The following is a 24,423-nucleotide window of genomic DNA, read 5'->3' as shown; positions in this document are numbered from 1 at the left end:
TGCAGGCCCATGGTGCTCACCAATGGTGCAGGCCCTCACTGCTCACCAATGGTGCAGGCCCATGGTGCTCACCAATGCAGGCCCTCACTGCTCACCAATGGTGCAGGCCCCTGTTGCAAACCCCGCTGCAGGCCCCGGTGCTCCCTGCTGCAGACCCCTGGTGCTCACTGATGCTGCAGGCCCCCACTGCAGGCCCTCGCTGCAAACCCCGCTGCAGGCCAATGGTGCTCACTGATGCTGCAGACCCTCACTGCAGACCCCCAGTGCTCCCCGCTGAAAGCCGGGACGCAGGAACACCCCCCGGCAATGGCAGCGCAGCCCGTGGGCACAGACAGGAGAAGGGGCTGCAGCCGCAGGGACCTCAGACCCCGGCAATGGCAGCGCAGCCCGTGGGCACAGACAGGAGAAGGGGCTGCAGCCGCAGGGACCCCAGACCCACAGGGACAGAGCGGCAGGCCTGGGAAGGACCTGCTGCAGCGCCAGGCCCGTGGCAGCTCTGCTCCCCCACGGATGCCCCGGAGCAGCCAGGATGGAGCCGTGCTGGGGCTGTTGGAGCTGTCCCCGCCGAGGGCCTTGGGGGGCAGCTGCTGAGAACGGACACCCCCCAGCCTCGGCTCACCCAGGGCCGTGGGCTTCTCCCCCAGTTGTAAGTTCTACCTAGACCACATCTGTTCATCAGCTGATGCCTCCACCATGCTGCCTAATCCAGCTGGAATTCCTTCAGAGTTTTGGCCTCCTGAGGTAATAAAGGATTAAAGAGGGGAGAAAGAGAAAGCTTTTTCCTCCCTAATTTTAGATGCACAGCCCGATCACAACCTGCCTCCTACTATGAGAAGCGAGGAACAGCCCTCTCCATCTTCTCACAACATGTCACAAAATCCCTTCTCATCTCCCCACAACTCCTTCAGGAATCTCTGCCTGTCTCCAGTGTTGGTCAACTTAAACAGAGCCCCAAGAAGGTTATTTTCCATCTCTTGCCTCTGCTGTTGCTTTCCAGATAGGAAACCACCCAGCTCAGCTTCACCAACTGATCAGAGAATCTCTAAGGTTGGAAAATCCCCCCAAGACTGAGGCCAACTCTTCCTCCTGCTGAGGCCACCACTAACCCATGTCCCCAGGTGCCACATGCACACGGCTCTAAAGCCCTGCAGAGATGGGGATGATGAGCTCTGGGTGCCCACCAAGTGCTGCTGGCATTTCATCCCACGTGGCTTCCCACCCCTGGACACGCTGCAGCTGGGTCCCTCTGGTGCCCGGGAGATCAGGGGGTCGGGCCCAGGACAAGAGAGTCCAAACCTCCCTAAGTCTCAGCATCTGTTGGAGTGATTGCCCACGTTTTCTCTGGCATGCAAGAGGACAATGGGCTCTGAAGATGTGGCTGGGGCAGCCTGTGTCCCCTCTGGCACAGCTCTGCTCTCGGGGAACTTCCACCGGCTCAACCCAGGCCAGGCAAAACCCTGAAAATTTCAGAATGGGAAACGTTTTGTGAAAAGCACTAAGAAAAGCCACCCAAACCCAAGCCCACTTTTATATTGTTCAGTATGTGAAGACCTGGAGGAAAACTTTGTAAAATGCCACTCCTGTCTCACAGAAGTGCTTCCTGAAACAGGAAAACTGCTCATTTCTCATTTGGGGTTTAATACACTCTTCACTTCTGGTTTCTCTCATGATACATAAAGCTTTTCCCTTAACTTGGAGCCACAGAAGTTGTTGCATCACTGCTGATAAAGCCAGATGCTCACAGTTATTCAGGATAAAGTGTCTTTTTAATAGCTGGCATCATTAACTACAGACAGTTCAAAACTCCAGAAGAGCTGTAATAGTAATAAATTGTTCAGGAAAAGCAGGCAATTGATATAACTGCTTCCAAAGTAGTGAGGCAAAGGAAAATGGGCTTTGAGAGCACTGAGTGAGTCACAGTACATCATCCCCGGGCTCAGAAAAACACGGGGTTTAGTCACTGGGAGGTAACACACACTTACAGGGGCAGCTACAAAGGATTCCTGTCACTCCCCTGAGGACTGGGACAGCCAGAGGGATCCTGGTTATTCCCTGCTGCAGCCAGCTCCACCAGAGCTGCCCTCCCAAACGGGAACAGCAGCTCCGCCCCAAGCAGAGCTACCCCCAGCCCACATCCCCCAAACCCTGCCCTCCAGCTCCAGAGGGATGCTCTGCCTCCAGCTCCCTCACGGCTGCGAGTGCCCAGGTTTGCCCTGGGTTTGGTCAGCTTCAGGTGAAGCCTGGATGTTCTCCCACCTTCACCTGTTTTTCCAAGACAAATCAGCCTGTGACAAATCAACCCAAACAGCCCCACACAAGAACTTGGGCCTGTTCTGGTTACAGGACTGGAGCTCAAGGGTTTGTCCTGGCACATCCCAGAGCCTTCCCTCATCCCTGGGCACTCCTGGAGCTCTGGTGCTGGCTGGGGGCACTGCTCCACCCTGGCCATGCCCAGCCTCCATCAGGCAGCTCCACCGTGCACCCCTTGGGACACATCCACAAAGGGCACTGCCAGTGCCACAGCTCCACACCGACATTCAGACTGCAGCTGTGGGAGAATTCCCTTTGCAGGACACTCAAAGGTCTCCAGCTGAGCATCAAACTCACAGGGATAACATGAAAATCCCCATTCTGCACTGCCTCCCCACGGTGCACCCTGGGAAACACCTGGATCCATCCCCTCCACGGGCTCTTTAGGGAGCTGGAGGAGACAGAAAGATCCTCCACAGTTCTTCAGGCTGTGCAAACCCCTCAGCCTCTCCTCACTACTTCCTGGGCTCCATCTTCATTCTCTCAGGATTTATTTTTTTGGTGTTGAGGAGATCTAGAACAGGACTGAATTGTCCCAACTTCTTTCAGAAAGATACTCAATTATAGCTTCTTTTTGTCCCTGTACATACCAGAAAAAAAGGCAAAGAGGAAGAGGGTCTGATTAAATCATCTCAGGGCTGCACCACAGAATATCCCAGAGGAGGACACAGCTCATTAAACTCTGTCTGAGGATTGGGCTGTTGTGGAACAAGGAGATCCTGATCAGCTGTGGCGTTTGGCAGCAGAGAAGTGATTTTGATGATCTTGGAAGCCTTTCCCATCCTGGATGATTCTGTGATTACAGAGCAGAGGCTGAGCTCTCCCACCTGCACCGAGAATCTGAGCCCATGGAGGCAGAGCCCCTTGGCTGCAGCTGCTGGGGGGGTCACAGATCCCTCCTGCAGGGCTCCCTCAGGGCCTGGAACAGCAGCAGGGACCTGGGAATTGTCCCCAAGGAGCCTCTTCTGGCCATGCTCCCCAAGAAACTTCCAGCCCAGAAATGCAAATAGGAGATGCCACTTTAATTGACTCTTTCCTCAGGAAAAGGTGAAAAACCCAGGAAGTATCACAGTGCCAGAGAATCCCAGCTCACGGTTTTCACTTCACCTCCTAATTTGTTGTTTTGAAGAAGATCAATGCTGGGGATGTCTGTCAAAGTTATGGATGTGCTACTATGTGCAAATCAGTTCGGTACATTTGCAGTCCCAGGAGAGATCTCCGTGCCAAGTTTACTCATTTTCCTCACTGACACAGACTGCACAAGAGCTCCTTCCCGAGATCTGCCTCTTAGGCTGACAATGCCAATGAAATTCCTCATGGGCAAGAGCAGCCCTGTGCTGCTGGGAAAGCAAATTAATCCTGGGGCTTGCCCCTTCTGTGTCCTTACCCTACAAATGAGCAGGCAGAGGCAACAACCCTCGCTGGGTAATTCTGCACGCTGTCCCAGGCCACCAGGGATAGTGGCAGGGGTGGCATTGAGCTGGGCTTTAAGGTCTGGAGCTTGGAATCCATGTCCTCTGCACTGGATCTCCTCTGTTCTGAGAAATGGGGAGTCTGAGCCTTTTCCCATTGCCAGGACCACACCTGACGCTGCAGAGCCTGCCCTGAGCTGCTCTGTGGCTGCAGAAGCCACAGGCTCAGCACATGAACTCCACAAACAGCCAGAGAAGAGGCTGGGGCACTGCCAGCACTCACAGGAGTGACACATAATGTGTTTAGCTTTGAAGGAACTCCAACCTTACAGGTTCCAGAAGCACAGTGAAAGAAAAATAGAATCCCAGAATTGGGGTGGAGGAACATTAAAACCCATCCATCCCACCCCTGCCATGGCAGGGACACCTCCCACTGTCCCAGGCTGCTCCAGCCCCAGTGTCCAGCCTGGCCTTGGGCACTGCCAGGGATCCAGGGGCAGCCACAGCTGCTCTGGGAACCTGTGCCAGGGCCTGCCCACCCTGCCAGGGAAGAAAATAAAATAACACCAAGGAATTGTGCTGCTGGTTTGCCTCCCAGATAACTCACACTGGGTACGGTGGGGCTGTTTTATATTTCAGCACGAAGCCTCTCACTGCACTGTGCTGTGTTCCAGGAACACAATGACTCAGTTGCATATGTCAGCTCATCTGTCTCGTTTTCAGGGGTATTTTTGTCATTCAAATTCCAGGGTTACATAACTTGGGTTTGCACCAGGGCTCCTGGGCACAGCGCAGCCCAAGCGTGACTGGTCTGGGCAGGTGACACTTTTAATCAGGCCTTGCTCGGGCTGCGGAGGAGGCAGGGCTGGGTGAGGAGAGGGTGATTCACATGGTGAGGAGCTGAGAGAGATTAAAGCAGTCAGGGCATTGCACTCGCTGGGAGCTCAGTAATTACATGACTCTAGGACCAGTCTCTTTATTAAGAAAATTGTTTATTAGGATTCTACAGCTGCAATCAATGCCAAACTGGCTCTGTCTCCCTGAAGGCTCCTCCAAAGCCTCTCCAGAGCTATTTTTGCCTCTGAGCCATATCCCACACTGATGCTGCCTACAGACAGAGCTATTTCAAAATCAAGAGAATGAGAAAAACCAAACATTTCTACCAGCACACACTCAGGTGAGCGCTGCCTGCTCGCTGCTGTGCAAAGCAGCACGAGAAGCCTCTTGTCTGCAGCAAGTTATTTCCTTCAGCACCAGGACAAACGGGCAGCTGAGCACGGAGCAGCAGCTCTGTCCTGCTGCTGCTCAGCTCAGCTCAGCTCAGCCAGCAGAAAGTCTTTTGGAGAGATGAACACTGTGACAAACCTGTTCACTCTCCTGTGCAAATGTAAAAAGCTCAGTGAAGGCCAAGAGCAGACAAGGCCCCAGAGCAAAGGCTACCACGGCCGGGTGCACCTTGGCACTCAGCCAGGAGCACCCTGTGACCTTCGGGGACACCCCTTAAACACCTTGGAATTCCAGCAGCCTGCTGCCCCTTCCCAGAGCCTTGTGCACAGTAAACTTTTTCTTTAAACCAGTTCCCATGTCCCAAGAGCTGTTCCGTGTATTTCCTCTTTGGATCTGCTTTTTTAGAGCATCTGCATCCTTGGCTTGTGCTTTTAGTCCTTTTTTATCATCATTTTCAGTTGTTGGGCCCTGGCCCACACGGCCTTCAGAGGGTGAGTGCTGGTGGGTGGCACATCTGTCCAGGTGTGCTCATCCTGTGTTCATTGGGGTTATCCCACCCCAGCAGGCATTTTAACACAGGCACACTGATAGCAGCTATTGCCCTGAGCTCCGTGAGCAGCAGAAATAAAAACTGTATCTTTCTAGCAAAGCTGCTGTAACAGCACACACACAGAATGCATTTAACACTTGTGAAAAGCCAATGTTGTAATGTGTGTCTGTAGCAACACAAAACCTGTCTTGCCTCTGGTCAGGGGAATGTTGGGGGTCTGACACACAAACAGCTTTGCACTGGGAGCAGCCTCACAGCGTGAGCACCACTGACTGCACAAAATCCCATCCAAACCCCCAAAATCCCAACCCCAAATTATGCTTATTACTCAGTAGCATGCACTTCAGGGGTTTATTTCTCCCTAAGCATGGAAAACATTTTATTCCATCAAATCCTGGATGCCTTCATGCCAGAGAGGCTGTTGGATAAATCCTTTCTCCAGCCCAGGGGTTCGGGCTGCAGCTGTCAGGGAGCTGCCGCCTCCCCCAGGACACGAGCTGGCACACCTGGATGGGAGCAGCCCGGGAAGTTCTCCCAGGAGCCAGGAACATTGCTCTGAGACAAAGAGGAATTGTGGGACAGTGTGAAAGAGAGATTTTCCTAAATCAGACCCACTTCAGTTCACTTTGTTACAGGAAAACATGATTGACACAAAGCAAATTTTCTCCTGATTTGTGTTTGGGGTTTTTTTTGTCATCTTTTCCTTGCATTTTCAAGTGTTTGCCTTCTCTACTGTCACTGAAGCTGTGTAGTGAGACATTTTATTTACATGGAAAGAATAAGCTAATTACCCTTCCTTATTCATTTCTAAACAATCCATCCATTTCAATTGGATTATGTAAGAATTGGACTGCAAGATGCCAGGCACAGCCCAGCAGATGAAACACTGGCTCCTTCAGAGAGTCCAGCTCCTCCACAGAAGCCCAGGAAAACACAGAGCAAAGCAGCAGCAGAGGATAGCACAGGATGAGAACAACCCACTACAAACCAGTACTGCCAAGGGATTGTTTCCAGGCTTCCAAGCAATTCTCTGCTTTCATTCCCTGCTCTCCAGAACTGTCATATTCCTGGTGTGGACAGCGCTGTATTTGGGAAACACTGATTTGTTTTTTGTTTGTTTGTTTTGGGTTTTGGGGTTTTTTGGTTGGTTGGTAGGTTTGTCTGGGGATTGTTTGTTTGCTTGGTTTTGGGGTTTTGTTTGTTTGTTTGTTGTTGGTTTTGTTGTTTTGGTTGGGGGGTTGTTTGGGGTTATTTAGCCCATTATGACACAGGGAAAGAATCTCTTGATTTTCCTCAATCTCTCCGTTAGGATCGTTCCCTCTGCTTTGAGTTTTTCCCCTCCTGGTTCGTTTCTAAGACAATTTGCTCAGTGTTTGACCATTCACCCTCAGCTCCTGGGACCCCTTGCTCACCTGGGGCTTTTCTCCCTGGCTCCCTCCACTTGCAGGAGGTTTTGCAGCTTTTGGGGCTCACCCAAGGTTCCAAGATCTTCTGTGGGGACTCTGCTCCCGTCCTGGAGAAACCACAGTCCCTTACAGCACCTACCTGTCAAAATATCCCCTAATTTACAGAGCTTGATTGCCTCTTCCTCGCTGAGGAGAGAATCTCAGCTGGAAGGGACCTGCAGTGCTCACCCAGCCCCACTGCCGGCTCCCTCTAGGGCTGAGCGGGAGCTCCAGCGTTGTTGGGGACATTGTCCAAACGCTCCTGCTCCAGGGACAGGCCTGGGGCATCGCCCACCCTGCAGGGATCCTGCTCCAGCTCCCCCAGGCACAGCCACTGGCCCTTTGCTTTCCAAACAGCTGCAAAAGAAAGATTTTACAGAGCAAATATCCATGCTGGTGAAACAGAGATTTTTAGAGTTAAATTAACAAAATGAATTAAATATTTATAATTTAGCTTGTAGAAGTATGTATTGAATTTTAACCTTTTACTTAAGAAACCTCTGCCTGGTACAAAGGGCATAGGAAAATGCAAATTTCTGAAGCTTCTTGCATAAAGAACAATACCAGAGGAGGCAAAGAACCCAGATAAAGAAACTCCTCTGTCTCCAAGCCTATCAAGACTGACAGACGTACTCAGATAAGCACCAAAGGACCAAAAGCGCACGCGCAGAGAGGACAAGTTCAAAAGCTCAGCCATGAGGAAGACCACAATCTTCAGCCTCAGGACCACAGAGAGACCCCCGTGCGACCACCACAGCAAACCACGCGTGCCCAGAAGGGCGTGGACTCATTTAGCATGAGAGGCGAGGACAGGCGGGGCCAGGGGTTGAATATGCATGAGAAAGTTGTGCAATGTGCTGCAGATGGAACAGCTTTGGGAATAAAGGTGTGGGTCAGACCGAGGCTCGGGGCACAAGTTTTGGAGAGATATCTCACCTGTGCCGGGCGCTGACACACAGACCCACTTCATAACTACCCCAGGGTGTGGGGTCTATTTAATTATTCCATGTATCGCTTCACTGGGACAATGCAAAATGCACTTTTTGGGCTGGGGACAGCAGAGGAAATGCCTTGTTTGGGGCACTGTGCCCGGCCCAGTCTAACCCAGCTGGTTTGTGTTGTCTGCCTGTTTGTGTTCTCGTCCTTCACAGACACATTCCAGGCTGCATGTCCTGAGGAAAGGTGTCCCTGTGTCTATTTTAAAGTCCCCTCCTGCAGAGGCCTGGCAGGTCTAGCACTGCCTTCCCAGGCTGCTGTGTGCTGGTCAGGAGCTGCAATAATTTGGTGATATATTAAAATGTCTTGTAAACCAATTTGCAGCAGGTGAGTGATTGCTCTGCTCGAAAGCTTTCCATTTTCCTTCCTTATTTTTCAGAGCAGATACTTATTATAATACAGGTTATTAAACATCAAAGGTTTACCTTGTCTTGAGACGATTTAGCTTCTTTTAGAGGCCTATAAATGCTTTATTGGGCATGGTTCTGAATAAATATTCAGTTGTAGGTGAGCTCAGGACTCGTATGCTGGAAGTTCCAGAGCTGCTGGAACAGGGCCTCGTTTGCCACCCTCTGTTGGAGCTCTCAGCCACCTCTCCTCACCTCTTGTCACATAAGGGCCACCCTCCAAAGTGCCCTGCTCGTCTCAGCTGCGTGTCACGCCCCAGGATCAGCTCACAGGGGTCACACCGGGCTGCCAGGGAGAAATGGAGATGCAGGGATGGTGCAGGCAGGGCACCCCAGGGATGAGCCCCACTGGAGCCCCCTCGGTGCCGGGGGGTGCCTGGGGCCAAGGCCGTGAACCTGACCCAGCCCTTGACCCCTGTCCCCAAGTGCCACATCCCCAGGGCTTTTAAATCCTCCCAGGGGTGGGCACTCCAGCACTGCCCTGGCAGCTGTGCCAGGGCTGGACAGCCCTTGCCATGGTGGAATTTTCCCCGTGCCCACCCTGAGCCTCCCCTGGCCCAGCCTGAGCCCGTTCCCCCGCTCTCAGCTCTGCCACAGGGATGGGCTGGGGGCTTGCACTGCAGGGGAAACGTTGCTCCTGCCCAGCTTTAGGGATTGGTTTAGCTGCAGTGTTTTGTGAACCATCCTGGTGTTTAACTCACACCCGGTGGTTGAGCTGAGTCCATCCAGTGCTTTTCCAGGGCTTTGCTGCTCGTGGCTGCTGTTCTGCTCCATTCTGAGGACATTGAGGAGTTCTGTGCAGCTGCTGTGCAGCAGGGATTGACTGGAAGGAAGCCAGAAAAGCTTCCAAGCCCTGAAATTCAGTGACTGAATACTGACAACTCTGAAATCTTGCCCAGCGTGAGCAAGCACCGTGTTTTTCTCAGTCTGTGCCCGTAAAGGATGCAGGCATTCATGGATACTGGGCTGGCAGCAGCCAGGCGTGGCAGAGCAGGCCCTGGGCTATCAGGGCTCACAAACCCACCCCAAACAAGGCCCAGCTCCCAGAGCTGGGCAGGGCTCATTTCCCAGGCAATTGAAGCTAATCCGTGGTGCTCCTGCCTCTGCCTGGCGTTGCTGCCCCCATTCCAGCCCTGCCTCCTCCTGCTGGCTCTGGCAAACCCAGCTCTGCCCAGAGAGCTGGAGATGAGCCCAGCCCCCAGGCATGTTCGGGGTGGGGTCCCCCAGTGCCCCCACACCCTGGGCTCCCCTGGCATGAGCCCCACCACAGAGGGGCAGCGAGCCCGGGGGCAGGCGGGCAGCACCAATCCCAGTTTGGATCCACCTGGGCTTCTGGCGTGAGAATGCAGGCTCTGACATCCTCATTCCTGCAGCCTCGGAGCCGGGGATCTGCAGGTAACCAGGAAAATAGGTCACTGCTTGCTTCAGGTGCTTGTGCTTGAAAACACGGCCGGGAGAAGAGAATAAACTTGCAAAAGAGGGAGGGAGGGGGAATGACACCAGCAGGATGAGGCACTGTGGGCCCCTTATCAACTGATGATATCCCCTACAGTGATATTTCTGCATAAACCTTACCACAGAGACCTTCACAGCACAGATGCATCCTTGTCCGTGTGAGCCTGAACCAGGCAAATCAAAAGGGGGCAAGTCTGGCCTGTGTGGCACTGGGAATGTGGCTCAGGGTGGCTGTGCTGCTGCTGGGCTGATGGCTCAGCTGGATGGGCTGAGGGCTCTTCCAGCCTTGCTGCATCTGTGGCTCTGTGTGATTCTGTGACTCTGTGTGATCCTGTGATTCTGTGATTCTGTGATTCTGTGACTCAGTAATTCTGTGACTCTGTGACTCTGTGTGACTCTGTGATTCTGTGATTCTGTGTGATCCTGTGATTCTGTGACTCTGTGATTCTGTGACTCTGTGATTCTGTGACTCTGTGACTCTGTGATTCTGTGACTCTGTGACTCTGTGATTCTGTGACTCAGTAATTCTGTGATTCTGTGATTCTGTGTGATCCTGTGATCCTGTGACTCTGTGACTCTGTGACTCCGTGATTCTGTGGTTGTGTGATTGCGTGACTCAGTAATTCTGTGATTCTGTGATTCTATGACTCTGTGACTCCGTGATTCTCTAATTCTCTGATTCAGTAATTCTGTGACTCTGTGACTCTGTGAGCTCGATCCCTTTGCCGTGGGAATGGAGGTGCCATGGGAATGGAGTTGCCATGGAAAGGAGAGGTTCAGCAGAGATTCCCAGTGCTGCTGTGGCTGTGGCCGTGGAGCTGGGGCCTCCAGGCACAGAGGTCACTGGCAGTGAAGAGCCTCCATTCCAGGCAATATGCTGGAAATCATCCCAGTGCCCAGTCCAGGATGGATTTGATAAATGGTAACTGCTCCCTGGCCCCTCACCCCACGGCCATGGGCTGTGCCAGGGTTTTCCCTGATGTCCTCCTGTGGGAATGCTGATCCCTCCCCTTCCCCTGGGTGTCCCTGAGCTGTGGCACCGGCTGCAGCTGTGCCCTCTTTCCTCTGTCAAAGAGCATTTTCTATTGGGAAGGGTAATGCCATGTGTGGATGTACTACTTTCGATAGAAGTCATATTTCAAGAGTGCCATCCTTTAGGGATTAGCTGCGGAACACCATTTACCCGCCCGAGAGCGGAAAATGCAAGGCTGAGCTCCTTGAACGAGAGACTCCTGCTAGCCCTCAGTCCTGGAGGTGCTGTGGCATTCCCTTTGGGATTCCCCACCTGCCCTGCCCCCGGGCTGCCCTGTCTGAATCCTGCCTCGGGCTCTGCGGCAGCTCTGGGGGCATTTGGGCACAGGGCAGAGCTGGAGCCCCCCAAAGCCAGGGCTGGCACCCACACCTGGGAGAGCTGCTGCTGCCTGTGCCTGCCCCAAGGGAGTGCTGGAGTGCCCGGACTCTCCCAGAAGTTATTCCCTGCAGGGTCTGAAGGGGCTCCAGGAGAGCTGGAGAGGGACTGGGGACAAGGGATGGGGGGACAAGGGATGGAGGGACAGGACCCAGGGAATGGCTCCCAGTGCCAGAGGTGGGAGATTGGGAATTGGGAATTCCTGGCTGGGCTGGAATTGCCAGAGCAGCTGTGGCTGCCCTTGGATCCCTGGCAGTGCCAAGGCCAGGTTGGACACTGGGGCAGCCTGGGACAGTGGGAGGTGTCCCGGCCGTGGCAGGGGGGGGCACTGGGTGGAATTTAACCCAGCCCAGCCCATCCTATAATGATCATGTGCTGATTTATCTGACCTACCACTGCCACATTTCCGGCTCAAATCCCCCCTGAATCACATACATTCAACCTTATTTTCTAAAGAGACACTTCAGATTTTACCTGTTGAGGAATTATAAAGGAAGAATACTTAATGATATAAACATATTAAAAATATTTCAGGATAAGTGCATTTGAATCAATCTGACACACAATGGAAGGAGGCAACAGGAATGGAGGCTGCACTGTGCCCGGCGCTATACAAAACAACGCGGTTTAGCAGCTCCTGGAGCTCGTCTGCAGCATTTGAACCAGCAGCACGCTCAGCACTCGCTGCCTTGGGCTTCCCCCCTGCGCAGCTGAGGCTGACCCCGGCCCCTGCGCCTGCCCCGGGCCTCAGCAGCGCAAGGGTTAACAGGCTGCAGCTGCGCCGACAGGAGAGACCCGCGGCCGTCCGGGTGTGTCCGGCAGGGCAGAGCCGGGGCTGGCTGCGGTGGGTGTCCCCCCCACCCCGCAGGTGGGACCCCGCCCTGCCCGACCCTCCCCAGCCCAGCTCCTTCTCCTCACTGCCGTTCTTCTCCTTCCCGCTGGCAATCCCGTGTCTCCCTGGCAGTGCCTGCCTGTTCCCTTCTCCCCAGAAGATCAGTGCAGCCCGGCAAGGCTGAGTTATTGCCTGTGACAGCCACAATTTCAGAGGAGCTCAGCCTCAAAATTCCCCGTTCCTGGTTCGAGGAACCGAGCAGGGCCCCCCTCACCTGCACCCACAGCCTCCCCTGGAGAGCAGGAGGGCAGGGAGGCACAGCTCCAGTGCCATCTGCTCAGCTGGAGCCAGGCTGGGCACTGACGAGGGGCTGCCACCGCCCCGGGCAGCCTGGGCATCTCAGGAATTCCCGCTTTCACTGTGGCTCCTCCAGGAAGGGTCACATCTCCCGGGGACATGTGACAGTCCCAGTGCTGCTGTAAGCAGCTCACCACATTGCAAAGGTCTCCATTTACATGGGGAAATTACTGTCTTGTCAAGTGTCAAAATGTTGGGATGAATATTCTCTCCATGGTCAATGAGGTTTTTACTGCATTTTGTGCAACGTGGAACCCCAGAATGGTTTGGGTTCAAAAGGACCTCAAACCCCAGCCAGTGCCACCCCTGCCATGGCAGGGACATCTCCCACTGTCCCAGGTGCTCCAGCCCCAGTGTCCAACCTGGCCCTGGGCACTGCCAGGGATCCAGGGGCAGCCACAGCTGCTCTGGCAATTCCATCCCAGTCCCTCCCCACCCTTCCAGCCAGGAATTCCTTCCCAAAATCTGCTCTGGTATCACCACAGTCATTCACCTGTGCTACTGTGTGCAACTGCCAAATTACAAACTCTTTAATAATTCAGATTTATTACCTGTGGTTTCTCTTGACCAAACAGGAAAGAGTCTCTAAGCAAGTAATTGGGTATGAAGCCTAACTGAGCAGTATTTATTTCCCTTTAATTGCAGCTGAATGATTAGAAGTGTGCTCAGTCTGTTGTGCTCCACTCTGCTCTGTCTGATCCCAAACCATGATGGGTTATTATTTTATAAAGCTCACACCCTCCTCGGGATAACGCGACTCATCCTTATCTCTTCGACTCTCATTGCTATGCTCTCTTTTCTGAATCAATAACTTTCATGTGCATTTGTTTGCAGACTTTCATGCCTCATGAGTGATCTCTGGTTTTTTAACTTTAAATACCTAATTTTTAATGAGCATAATGAGCAGGATGTGCAGATTTCAACACAGACACGTATAACTTAAATGTGCTGTAATGCACTCTGGAATGAAAATGTATTCCACAGACAGCCTAAAACCAGGATCTATTTCCTTCTGCTTTCATCGGAGAGAAATAATTTTCTATTTGACTGATAATTGACTCAACTGCCCAGAAATAGACATTCCAAGGACTTCCCAGAAACTGCTTAATTGAATCTTTTCTCTGCTGTTCCAAAGCACGAAAAATCCACTTCCCCCTGAACCTGCACTGGCCATTTGGGGGCCTCAGTGACCGGTGCTGAGTGATTTATACCCCCAGGTGCCTGCCAGCACCTCACCTTCCCTCTGAATCCGGGCCCTCAGTGCCACCCTGGACGTGCCAAGGAGGAGCTGGGGGAGGCACCCCTGGCCTGCAGAGCAGCACCGCTCCCCCGGGCACACCTTTCACCTGAACCCTCAAGGGCTCACTTGTCTCCTCTCCTCTCCTCTCCTCTCCTCTCCTCTCCTCTCCTCTCCTCTCCTCTCCTCTCCTCTCCTCTCCTCTCCTCTCCTCTCCTCTCCTCTCCTCTCCTCTCCTCTCCTCTCCTCTCCTCTCCTCTCCTCTCCTCTCCTCTCCTCTCCTCTCCTCTCCTCTCCTCTCCTCTCCTCTCCTCTCCTCTCCTCTCCTCTCCTCTCCTCTCCTCTCCTCTCCTCTCCTCTCCTCTCCTCTCCTCTCCTCTCCTCTCCTCTCCTCTCCTCTCCTCTCCTCTCCTCTCCTCTCCTCTCCTCTCCTCTCCTCTCCTCTCCTCTCCTCTCCTCTCCTCTCCTCTCCTCTCCTCTCCTCTCCTCTCCTCTCCTCTCCTCTCCTCTCCTCTCCTCTCCTCTCCTCTCCTCTCCTCTCCTCTCCTCTCCTCTCCTCTCCTCTCCTCTCCTCTCCTCTCCTCTCCTCTCCTCTCCTCTCCTCTCCCCTCCCCTCCCCTCCCCTCCCCTCCCCTCCCCTCCCCTCCCCTCCCCTCCCCTCCCCTCCCCTCCCCTCACCTCCCCTGCCCCAGGAGCCCCCAGAGATGGCAGCCGAGGGAGCTCAGGTGGAAGGAGCCCCAGGGAGCTGCTGGATGAATCCCGAGCAGCTCATTTCTGGCTGCCTGCGACCCTCTGGATTCCCAGAGCCAGAGCACAAAGCTGTGCACAATCAGCTCCTTCTCCTGCATTATTTATGGCTCAGCCCTCTCCCGGGAGCCAGGATGCTGAATGTGTCAGCCTGGTGCTTTGTAGGACACCAGAAGCGTTTTGTCATTGAGGATATTCTCGCTCTCCTCCCCTTGAAGATGAGCCCTTTGAGAGGAAAATTTCCAGTGGCAGGAGGACCTGTAGCCAGGATTGACTCGAGGAACACAGGACACATCCCTGCAAACACATTCTCTGCAAAAATGAGACCAGTTCTGGATTTCCTGCCCTTGAAAGGACAGAGCTGGCACCACCTCTTGGCTTTAAACTGACATTAAAAGGACCTTGTTCCCTGTAACTGCAGTTTCCTTTTCCCATTCAGAGGAATTCCATGTTCCAGGACAGTGCACAATGTCCCAGGAGCACCTGACCCTGCAGCCAGGTGCCAGCTGGGAAGGGATGTGCTGCCTCCTTCCAAACCTGGCAGTACAAGACATCCCCGTGTCCCTGTGCACGTGCCTGCTGGGAACAGGACAAGAGGACATGGCCTCAAGCTGCCCAGGGAGCTTTGGAGTGCCCATCCCTGCAGGTGTCCCCTGGAGGTGGCACTCAGAGCTCTGGGCTGGGGACAGGGTGGGCATCGGGCACAGCTGGGGCTGCCTGGGCTGGGAGGGCTTTTCCAGCCTCAGTGACTCTGGAATTCTGTTGTGATTCTGTGAACCAGCTCCTGTCCCAGCGCTCCCAGGCTGTGGAGGAAGGGCTGAGAGGCAGCTCTTGCCTGGCAGGAGCTTGTTTGGTTATGGACCCTCTCCAGAGCCACGGGAATCACAAAAGCTGGCATTCCTCTGGGAAGAGGGGCCAGAGGTGAGGAGTGCAACGAGCTGGGGGTGTCCTGGTGCTGGAACCACCAGTGGCACCAAACCCAGCCGTGATGGCTGTGCTCTGACACTTGGGGTCAAACTGAAAAGGAGCAGGGATAGGTGGATACTGGGAAGGAATGTGGGGTGGGCAGGCCCTGGCACAGGTGCCCAGAGCAGCTGTGGCTGCCCCTGGATCCCTGGCAGTGCCCAAGGCCAGGCTGGAGCAGCCTGGGACAGTGGGAGGTGTCCCTGCCATGGGAGAGCTCCTGTGAGTCTTGGGAGAAAGCCCAGCTGGAGTGGGAATTGCCCAGTGGCTGGGAGAGCAGCAAGCAGTGTCTCAGCAGGGGTGTGTGGCACCAGTGGGAGCTGTGCCATGCCCAAGGCAAACATCTCCTTTTGTAAATGAAACTGAAAAATTGGGATGCTACAGAAAAGAACCAGAAAAGAATAATTTGGAGCTGAATGAAACGCCTGACAGTATAAATCTGTAGAGCTCAATATATAAAAGCATCAGAGAAACACCGTGGCATGACAGGATCATCCTGACAAGCCTTCAAAGGAGGAAAATCCATTTACTGGCCCAGTCCTTTCCCTAGCTGGGAAAGACAACACAAGGAGCACCATCTGACAGCTGGCACAGGACTCAGGCTCTGCCGTGTGCACGAGATCCCCAGCAGAGCCTGCCTTGATTTCCTCTCAGGTAAGCCCTGGCAGGAAGGCAGGACCAGACCTGTCCCCTCTCCCAGTGCAATAAGGCACTGTCCAACCCCAAATTTCTTGTCACCACTCAAGAGGAACCCCAAGGTGTCAAGAAGATGAACAGTGTCCCTTGTTCCCCGTGGGGATCCTGTCCCCACCAGCTGGACACACCAGTCTGGTGCCCGTGAGGGTGCGAGGGCTGCGAGGAGCTCCCAAACCAACCTGCGGAAGTCTTTGGTCACTAAAGCTCCCTCCTCTCATCTGGGACACCCAAAACAGGCTCGGGCACTCATTTCCCTACCCCTGGAGCTGGATGATGGTGCCAAAGTGGCTCTGAAGCTCTTCCAGCCTGTGGCAGAGCCCAGCTGGAGTCTGGCTGGTCAAGGAGTAGCAGAAGCCAAAAGGGGCTTAAAGCAAACCTTTGATGTGTCATTGTGGGGCAGCAGAGGGGAGGCACAGCAGGACAGCAAAATGATTTTGAGAAAGGTTGCTTGTACCCACCCCTGACATTTTTAGTCTCTGTCAGTGCAGGGTGAGGGGCCAGGCCTGGCCCCCCTTTTGCTCCCATGCTGCCCCTGCTCAGATCTCCCCATGGCACACCTGTCCCTGCTCTGCCAGGCTCCTCTGGCACTGCCCCCCATGGCACACCTGTCCCAGCTCTGCCAGGCTCCTCTGGCACTGCCCCTGCTCAGATCCCCCCATGGCACACCTGTCCCTGCTCTGCCAGGCTCCTCTGGCACTGCCCCCCATGGCACACCTGTCCCTGCTCTGCCAGGCTCCTCTGGCACTGTCCCCCATGGCACACCTGTCCCAGCTCTGCCCGGCTCCTCTGGCACTGCCCCTGCTGGGAGCTACTGACAACAAGAATGAGCACAACGACACAGGAACACCTACTGGGACTATCCTGGGACTATCCCAGCCCCTCCTCCAGGCTGCTCCCACTCTCCTCCTCCTCCTCTGGCCGTGCCCTGTCCCGGCAGCCGGGCAGGGCTGGCATCCATGGCAGTGGCACTCCTGGCTAATGCCAGCCAGGCCAGCCTCTGCCCTCACCTGAGCACGCTGCTCTTTGGAGAGCTTTCAGGTGTGTCTAAGGAAGGCTTAAAAGCTTCTGGTCACTGAGTGCTGCCCTGGCCCTGCCATTACCTGCTTTTCTGGTTAATTGACTGCGTTTCTTGTTACCTTTTTTTAGCTTTGAAACCATTTCTGGACATCTCTGCCTTCTGCTCAAAGAGCAGCTCTGTGACTTCTGCAGTTCTGCTGCTGCCTCTTTTGCTCTCCCTCTCCTCCCAGTTCCTGTACTGGCTCCCGGTGCTCCCAGCCTGGTCCTACAGCCTCCAGCACTGGACAGGAGCTGTGCTGTCCCTGCCCTGGACAGGAGCTGTCCCTGTCCCTGTCCCTGGACAGGAGACGTTTTTTTTTCAGCAGTTTTGGGGGAAACCTGGTGAAAGACTGCAGGTGAATTATATCATCCAGGACAGGTTCCCTTTCCTAGGACCTCACTGAAATATTCTGATATTTCCCAGAGATTGTTTGCAAGCCAGTGACGTAAAATCACCATGGCTGAGGCTGGGAAGGTCCTCCACAGCTCAAGTCCAGCTCTTGCCTGACTTCTGCAGGGACATTTTGCCAGCTCCCTTTCCACTCACCCCACGAGCAGCACAGGCTGGGTGTTATCTCTAGTGGCAGCTCTCCTTTAAGTCAGTGTTCCAAGGTGTCCTGGCTTGTAAGATAAGCATATATTCCATTTGCCATCTGTCGGAGGTGGGGCAGGTATCTTCTGGGGCAGTTTTCTTATCTCTTCCAAGAGCAATGTCTCCCTCCGGGGAGATATCTTCTGTTAATGGGCCATTGAATGGCTCACTGCATGACTGATAAAGTTACATCATCCCATTGCGAGATGCTCCACCCAGAGGGAGGAGCCAAGCATCCCTACCTGCATAAAATCAGCATTTCTTGGGACAGCAGCTCAGCCTCTTCACTGGAATCCCAGAGGAAGACCAGGCCCATCTACTCTATCACCAGACCTTCAGAGAAAACTACACCCTTCTACGGGACCATCGCTTCAGCAGCATTTCATCTGCCACTCCAGGAGCAGGAGGAGCAGCCACATTTAACTGGACTATCACCAACACCCTGACTCCTCAGGGTGTCAGGTTTCTGACTCTGTCAGTAGTTTTGTTTGTACTAATTACATTTTTTTAAATTTAGTTTTTTCCTAGTAAAGAACTGTTATTCCCATTCCCATATCTTTGCCTGAGAGCCTTTTTATTTTGAAATTGTGGTATTTCAGAGGGAGGGGGTTTACCTTTTCCATTTCACGGGAGGCCCTTGCCTTCCTTGACAGACTCCTGTCTTTTCAAACCAAGACACAAGGTGAAACTATGACACCATAATTCTCTGTATTGCCTAAAGATTTGGAACCATTAACCCTCATTCATTATCTCCCAGCTCTGTGAGTAACCAGATGCTTTTTAGTGAAAATCTCCACATTTTTATCAGTACAAGTCCTGAAATTCTTTGTCTAATATGAAACAAATTTTGGACCAAGAGAGGTGTTAAAATCAAGCCACTTCATTTTTGAAGGCATTTTTCATAGTAATTTCTGTTTGGTTTACTTTGAATCGTGGAATCCATTAGGTTGGAAGAGTTTTCTGAGGCCATCAAGTCCAACCCTTCCCCAGCCCTGCCAAGGCCACACTGACCGTGTCCCCAAGTGCCACATCCACAGGGCTTTAAATCCCTCTGGGGCTGGGCACTCCAGCCCTGCCCTGGGCAGCTGTGCAAGGGCTGGACAGGAAGGAACTTCCCCAATATCCAAAGCCTGGTGCTCTGCAGGGTGTAAAAAAGTTAAACTCAGCCTCCAGATCTGCTGCAGACACAATCCCAGCTTCCAGAGCCAGCTGAGCAGGGATTACAGGGATATTTGTATTTATAACAGCTCCTGGGTGAAAACTGAATACTTTGTCATTTTTCCATCAAACTTCTAGTTATGTTTATTCCCCAACAGTAATGTTTTACTACAGCACAGATTTGCAGTTTCCCTGAGCTGGCTGCCTTTAACAGCCAGCATTTGCGTGAATTCCCTGCATCCACATCCATATTTTTATGCATATAATAAAGCAAACCACTGAAGGATCATCTAAACTTTATTTACTGTGGCCATGCTGCAATATTTAGGTCTGCTGAAATAGTTTGGGCATTTTAATTGTGTTATCAGAGCACAGCCAAAGCAGCAGATCCCCTTTCCAAAGGACATGGGCACAGATGAAACTGCTGAATATAACTTGAATATTTACTGAGTATTAAATCTGTTACAGGAGGGTTTGGACTGCTGATAATTTGCTTTAAAAAAATTAAAATTTGAAAGTAACAAGTGATGTCCTCTAGAAATGAAAGCTTGGGATTCTTTATGGTGCTAGTTTGCTTTTGTCATGGGAAACATTGATCTTTCAGTGGCAAACAGTATATTCCTTACATGATTTCCCAGTTAATTTTGCAGTGAAACATGGTGGTTGTGGCTCTTTGTTGTCCAAATGTCATTAAACCATCAGAGGACTCCCATTACAGAGCTCAAATCTTTATTTCTTCCTCGCTTCCCTTTTTCCTTGTGGCTGCCACATCCCTGGAAGCGCTCAAGACCAGGTTGGACAAGGATTGGAGCCACCTGGACTATGGAAGGTGTCCCCTGGGGCAGCTCTGCCTTCACACAGCTGGAAGGTGTCCAGATGTTCCCAGCTGCCAGCCCAGGAGCCCTCTGAGCTGGGCCTTACAGGGAAGGGAGCTCTCCAGAGTTCCGTGGCTGCACAGAGGTGCTGCTGGTCAGCTCCTGGGCAGGCAGAGGTGCCTGCCCCGACCTGCTGCTCTGCTGTCCCAGGCTGCAGGTGTGCCTGGGGTGTGTTCTGTCACCATCTGTCAGAGCTGGGGCAGTTATCCTCTGTTCTCTGGGCAGTTTTCTTTGTCTCTCCCACAGCCAATCCTCCCTCCAGGAGATCTCTGCTGTTCATGGCCACTGAGTGTCCCTGCATGGCTGAGAAAATTCCAGCATCCCATGGGGAGAGGCTGTGTCCAGGGGAGGAGCCAAGCATTCCTACCTGGATCCAATCTGAGCCTTTGGGACACCACAGCAGCCTTTGCCCACTGCATTCCCAGAGGAGCAGCTTTCTGCCCCACTGCATTCCCAGAGGAGCAGCTTTCTGCCCCACTGCATTCCCAGAGGAGCAGCTTTCTGTCCCACTGCATTCCCAGAGGAGCAGCTTTCTGCCCCACTGCATTCCCAGAGGGAGCCCAGGCCCATCTCCAGCAGCCCTGGAGCTCCAGAGGAAAACTCCAGCCTTGTGCAGGATCCTGCTCCAGCAGAAGCACAGCTGGCACTGCAGGAGGGCTGAGCCCCCATGGAATGGCACTGCTGCCACCACCCTGACCCACAGCCTGCCAGGGCCTGCTCTGACTCTGGCAGGGTTTGGTTTGTATTACTGCTTTGTTTATTTATTTTTTTGTATTTTCTTCCCTAATAAAGAACTGTTATTCCTGTTCCCATATCTTTGCCTGAGAGCCCCTTAATTTCAAAATTACAGTAATTTGGAGAGAGGAGGTTTACATTTTACATTTCAAGAGAGGCTTCTGCTTTTCTTAGCAGACACCTGTCTTTTCAAACCGAGACCTCTGCAATGGCTGCTTTTATTTCAGGCACCTTTGCAAATATTAAACCGTGAGGAATAAAAGATTTCTGTTGTGTCTTTTCCCCACTGTGTGAATCAGGAACTGGAATTATCTGTAATGTCACTTTGGCTTCACAACGTGTCTGACTGCAAGGGGAAGGAAAGCTGCTGGGGCTGCACATGAACATCTGTGGTGCTCTGCAGTGTTCCCTTCATTCGTCCCAGAGAGAAGAAAGAGAACACAGCCAGCAGCCAGGAGGGTGTCAGCAGGCAGGAAGGCTTCCCCTCCGGGCAGGCTGATGGGTTTAGGGCTGAGGCTCAGACTCACTCTCCTGCGCAGGGCTGGCAGTGGCAGCAGGGCTGGCAGTGGCAGAGGCAGCAGGGCTCACAGTGGCAGTGGCACCAGGCTGGCAGTGGCAGTGGCACCAGGCTGTGGGGAGCTGGGCTGGCCATTGGGGCTCACTCCTGCTCAGCTGGGGACACTGCTCTGGCCTGTTTGTGTGAAGGCAGAGATCCAAGGGTCTTGTTTTATATCTATTCCTGTATTCTAAACCCTTAAACTCTGAGTTTCCCACCCTGTGCTATCACACACTTCTGTTCAAACTCCACCCCCACAATCCCAGTTCTGCCATTCCATTTTGGAAGCTTCTCCAGAGCCTCAGGTCAGTGCAGGGCTCTCCTGGGGGTCAGTGCCTAAAAACACAGAAAGTCTGAAACTCTCAGCTCCCAGGGTTCCAGCACAAGGGACACTAAACCCGTGTCACTGATTCCATTCCAAAGCCAGTTCCTGAGCCAGTGCCAGCCTGTGACACTGCCCAGCTCAGCCCACGCTGTGCACAGCCTTGGGCACTGCCCAGCACAGCCCTGTGACACTGCCCAGCACAGCCCACGCTGTGCACAGCCCTGTGACACTGCCCAGCTCAGCCCTGGGCACTGCCCAGCACAGCCCACACTGTGCACAGCCCTGGGCACGGGCAGTGGCTCCCTGGGCTGTCAGCACTCTGGCCTGGCTCTGTGGGGCACGGCTGGGCAGCAGAGGAGGCAGCAATGGGCACGGCCTCCCTGCCCAGCTGCAGGCTCCACACCTGAGCTGTGGGTCACGGTGCTGTGGGGCTGGAGAAACCCTCCAGGACCGCCAGCACCAGCCAGCTGCCTCTGAGCCCAGCGTCACATCTGTCCTCTTGTTTTTCTCAACAGGAAAGGCTGAGGGGATGTGGCATTCACATTCTCTGGACAGAGAGACACAATTCTGTCTCTCAGGAGGAGCACAGAGAGAAGAAAACAATTTTTGTCTCTGCCCCTTTGTTTTGCCCATGTGGAATGTGGTGTGGAGATTGTTTACCTGCAGTGGTTGCTGGGTTGGATTCTGGTGAAGGGTGTTTGGGGTCAGTGGGATCCAGCTGTGGCTTGGGCTCTCAGCAGAGTCACGAGTTTGAGTTAGTTAGGTAAGTAAGAAGTAAATATGTAGAATAGGATAGTATCTCTTTAAATAGTATATTAATGTAATATAGTTTTAATAAAGCTATCCTGCAGCCTTCTGATCTGGAGCCAGACATCAGCATTTCTTCCCATCAGGGGTTTTTACTTTCTTACTATAAGGGGAAGAGTCTGCTCTCCTGCAGCCCCACACAAAAGGGAGGAAAGGGAGAACAGAGGGAGAGCAGGGCCCAGCAGGGAGCCCTGGCCAGGGAGCTGCGCCCATTCCATCCTGGGGATGCGCAGAGCAGGAGCCTGGAGGGTGGAGACACCCCCATCCCGCAGGCGTTCAGCCTCAGGTGAGCACACCTGCACCCTCCGAGCCCTTTGCAGCACCTGCTTTCCCCACAGTGGCTCCTGGGCCTGGTGAGGATCTTGGGGGGCACTGGGGGCTCCCCATCCTCCCCATTGCTCTGAAATGCTGTAGGACTTCAGCTCTGCTCACCAGAGATGTTTCCTGGCCCCCTGGAGACATAAACCTTTCCAAGTGCTGTAATGCCCTTTTTTCTTAAACCTCTCACCAGCATACAAGGGCAGGTTTTTTTCTGCTCTTCTGTTTATTTTGTTTTTCTCTGTTTTTTAATTTTGAATGCATTATTGCTGGTATTTCCTGACAGAGTCCCAGTTCCAGCCATGAGTGCTCTTACCAGCCACGGGGTGAGGTTCAAGTGTTTGGACACCGAGCCTATGCAGGATGCAGGAGTTTCCAGTCCCAGCTATTTTCTTGATGGAGCACTTTAACAATCTCTTTAAGTGCCCTCCTAAGTGCTGCCTTGGCACTGGTCAGTGGCTGAACACAAAGCTCCTGAAGCAGCCTTTGATCCTGCTCTTCCAGGCATGTTTCCCTTCGGGATCTGAACCTTGTCACCTTCCCCAGGTGACAGGGCTGTCCCTGGGCTGGCACTGGCTGTGACACAGCCCGAGCCAGGCAGCCTCACCAAAAGCTCTGACAGACACCCAGCTCTGCCCAAGGACTGGGGAACTCAGTTTCTGCTTTTGGTGTGTTCATAACGCCTGGGGCCTGGAAATATTCATCTGCAGATGTACATATATACATATATATATATATATATATATATATACACATGTAAATATCCAAAACCCTCCCCAGCCTCTCTGGGTGTGAAGCTGAAATCCCCAGAGGGATTTCAGTGGCCGGGCAGGGTCAGAGGGCTCAGCAGGGCTGAGGGTGTGCAGGGCAAACCCCTCCTCAGCAGCTCCAGCCATGGGGCCCAAGCCCTTGGTACAACCGTGTAAGGTGGCACTCAGAGCTCTGGGCTGGGGATGAGGTGGGCATCGGGCACAGCTGGGACTCCATGGGCTGGGAGGGCTTTTCCAGCCTCAGTGACTCTGGAATTCTGTAATTCTAAGGCCCCTCCATGGTTTTGAACATGTTAAAAAGCCCCAAAAACTCCCCCTTTAGCAGGTGAAACGCAGCTGCCTTGCAGGTGAGGTGCTGCACCCCAGGCACAAGCTCAGAGGCATTTTCCCTGGAGTGTGTGTTCCCTTTGCTGCATTTCCTGTGGAAATTCACATCCTCAATGTTGGGAAAATATACAGCGAAATTATTCATCTTGTCTGCAAAGCTCATTCACAAATATTTAGACCCTTAAATGGTGCTTTGTCCGTTTCATTTCTAAAGCAGCACAGAAAAAAAAAAATAATCTTGATTTTGCAAATGGCTTCTAAAAGCATTCCTCTCTTTCTGTATGCCAGTGCTCCTGTGTGGCTGCTCCCCTTTGTCCTTTTCTTTGAGGATTTATGGCTGCATCCCCATTAGCCATTAATGCCCTGTGTTTCTTTAAGCTCTGTCTGAGCAGCAGCCAAGTGTGACAGGGCTGGCACCGGCCCAGCCCACTGATCAAGGCACTTAAATGGCCACGAGATATCAAATGCATCTGAGAAATTAAACCTTTTATCTTGATTGCGTTCCAGTCGCGTGGAAATGAAAAGGGCATTTGTGCAGGGCTGACTGCAGCACAGCGCCCGGGGGCAGGTCTGGCACGGCCTGGGAAGCGTGGGAGCCAGGAAAGAGAGAGAAAAGGCAGAGGAAAGAGAGAGACAAGGCAGAGGAAAGAGAGAGACAAGGCAGAGGAAAGAGAGAGAAAAGGCAGAGGAAAGAGAGAGACAAGGCAGAGGAAAGAGAGAGAAAAGGCAGAGGAAAGAGAGAGAAAAGGCAGAGGAAAGAGAGAGAAAAGGCAGAGGAAAGAGAGAGACAAGGCAGAGGAAAGAGAGAGACAAGGCAGAGGAAAGAGAGAGACAAGGCAGAGGAAAGAGAGAGAAAAGGCAG

General features: G+C 53.1%; 1 protein-coding gene and 1 long non-coding RNA gene across 8 annotated transcripts; one reads left to right on the top strand and one right to left on the bottom strand.

The window, feature by feature from the left end:
* Positions 1–5,854: 5,854 nt before the first annotated feature.
* On the bottom strand, positions 5,855–10,315 carry LOC128808897 (uncharacterized). Of its 7 annotated transcripts, XM_053980546.1 has the most exons (9): positions 9,923–10,315; positions 9,672–9,736; positions 9,049–9,190; positions 8,543–8,633; positions 8,366–8,408; positions 7,134–7,301; positions 6,912–7,012; positions 6,488–6,581; positions 5,855–6,054 (listed from the first exon to the last, which is right to left on the bottom strand). In XM_053980546.1, the coding sequence occupies exons 1-8, from the start codon at positions 9,948–9,950 to the stop codon at positions 6,536–6,538; spliced, it is 684 nt and encodes a 227-aa protein (XP_053836521.1). In that variant the 5' UTR covers positions 9,951–10,315; the 3' UTR covers positions 5,855–6,054; positions 6,488–6,535. The 7 variants fall into 7 exon arrangements, 6 of the variants coding, with proteins under 6 accessions (XP_053836521.1, XP_053836520.1, XP_053836517.1 ...); XM_053980545.1 differs by having other exon boundaries at positions 5,855–6,581; XM_053980542.1 differs by lacking the exon at positions 6,488–6,581.
* A 295-nt stretch (positions 10,316–10,610) lies between these two features.
* LOC128809555 (uncharacterized) lies at positions 10,611–14,796 on the top strand. Its single transcript, XR_008437770.1, has 2 exons — positions 10,611–10,724; positions 14,602–14,796. It is a non-coding gene; the product is annotated as an uncharacterized LOC128809555 (long non-coding RNA).
* Positions 14,797–24,423: the final 9,627 nt, after the last annotated feature.

The sequence above is a fragment of the Vidua macroura genome, chromosome 6 (assembly GCF_024509145.1).
Source record: "Vidua macroura isolate BioBank_ID:100142 chromosome 6, ASM2450914v1, whole genome shotgun sequence".
NCBI lineage: Eukaryota > Metazoa > Chordata > Aves > Passeriformes > Viduidae > Vidua > Vidua macroura.
The sequence above is the reverse complement of the archived record's forward strand: the minus strand, read 5'-3'. Positions and strand labels throughout refer to the sequence as shown.

Bases quoted from the DNA above. Each gene is read 5' to 3' on its own strand.
- LOC128808897 (XM_053980542.1), bottom strand. From the start codon at position 9,950: ATGCATCTGTGCTGTGAAGGTCTCTGTG. The intron at 7,302-8,365 runs GTAAACCTTTGA...TTTCTTTTGCAG, and splicing joins CTAAATCGTCTCAAGACAAG to CTGTTTGGAAAGCAAAGGGC. The intron at 6,055-6,911 runs GTGAGCAAGGGG...TCTTTGTCTCAG, and splicing joins GCCAGGGAGAAAAGCCCCAG to AGCAATGTTCCTGGCTCCTG.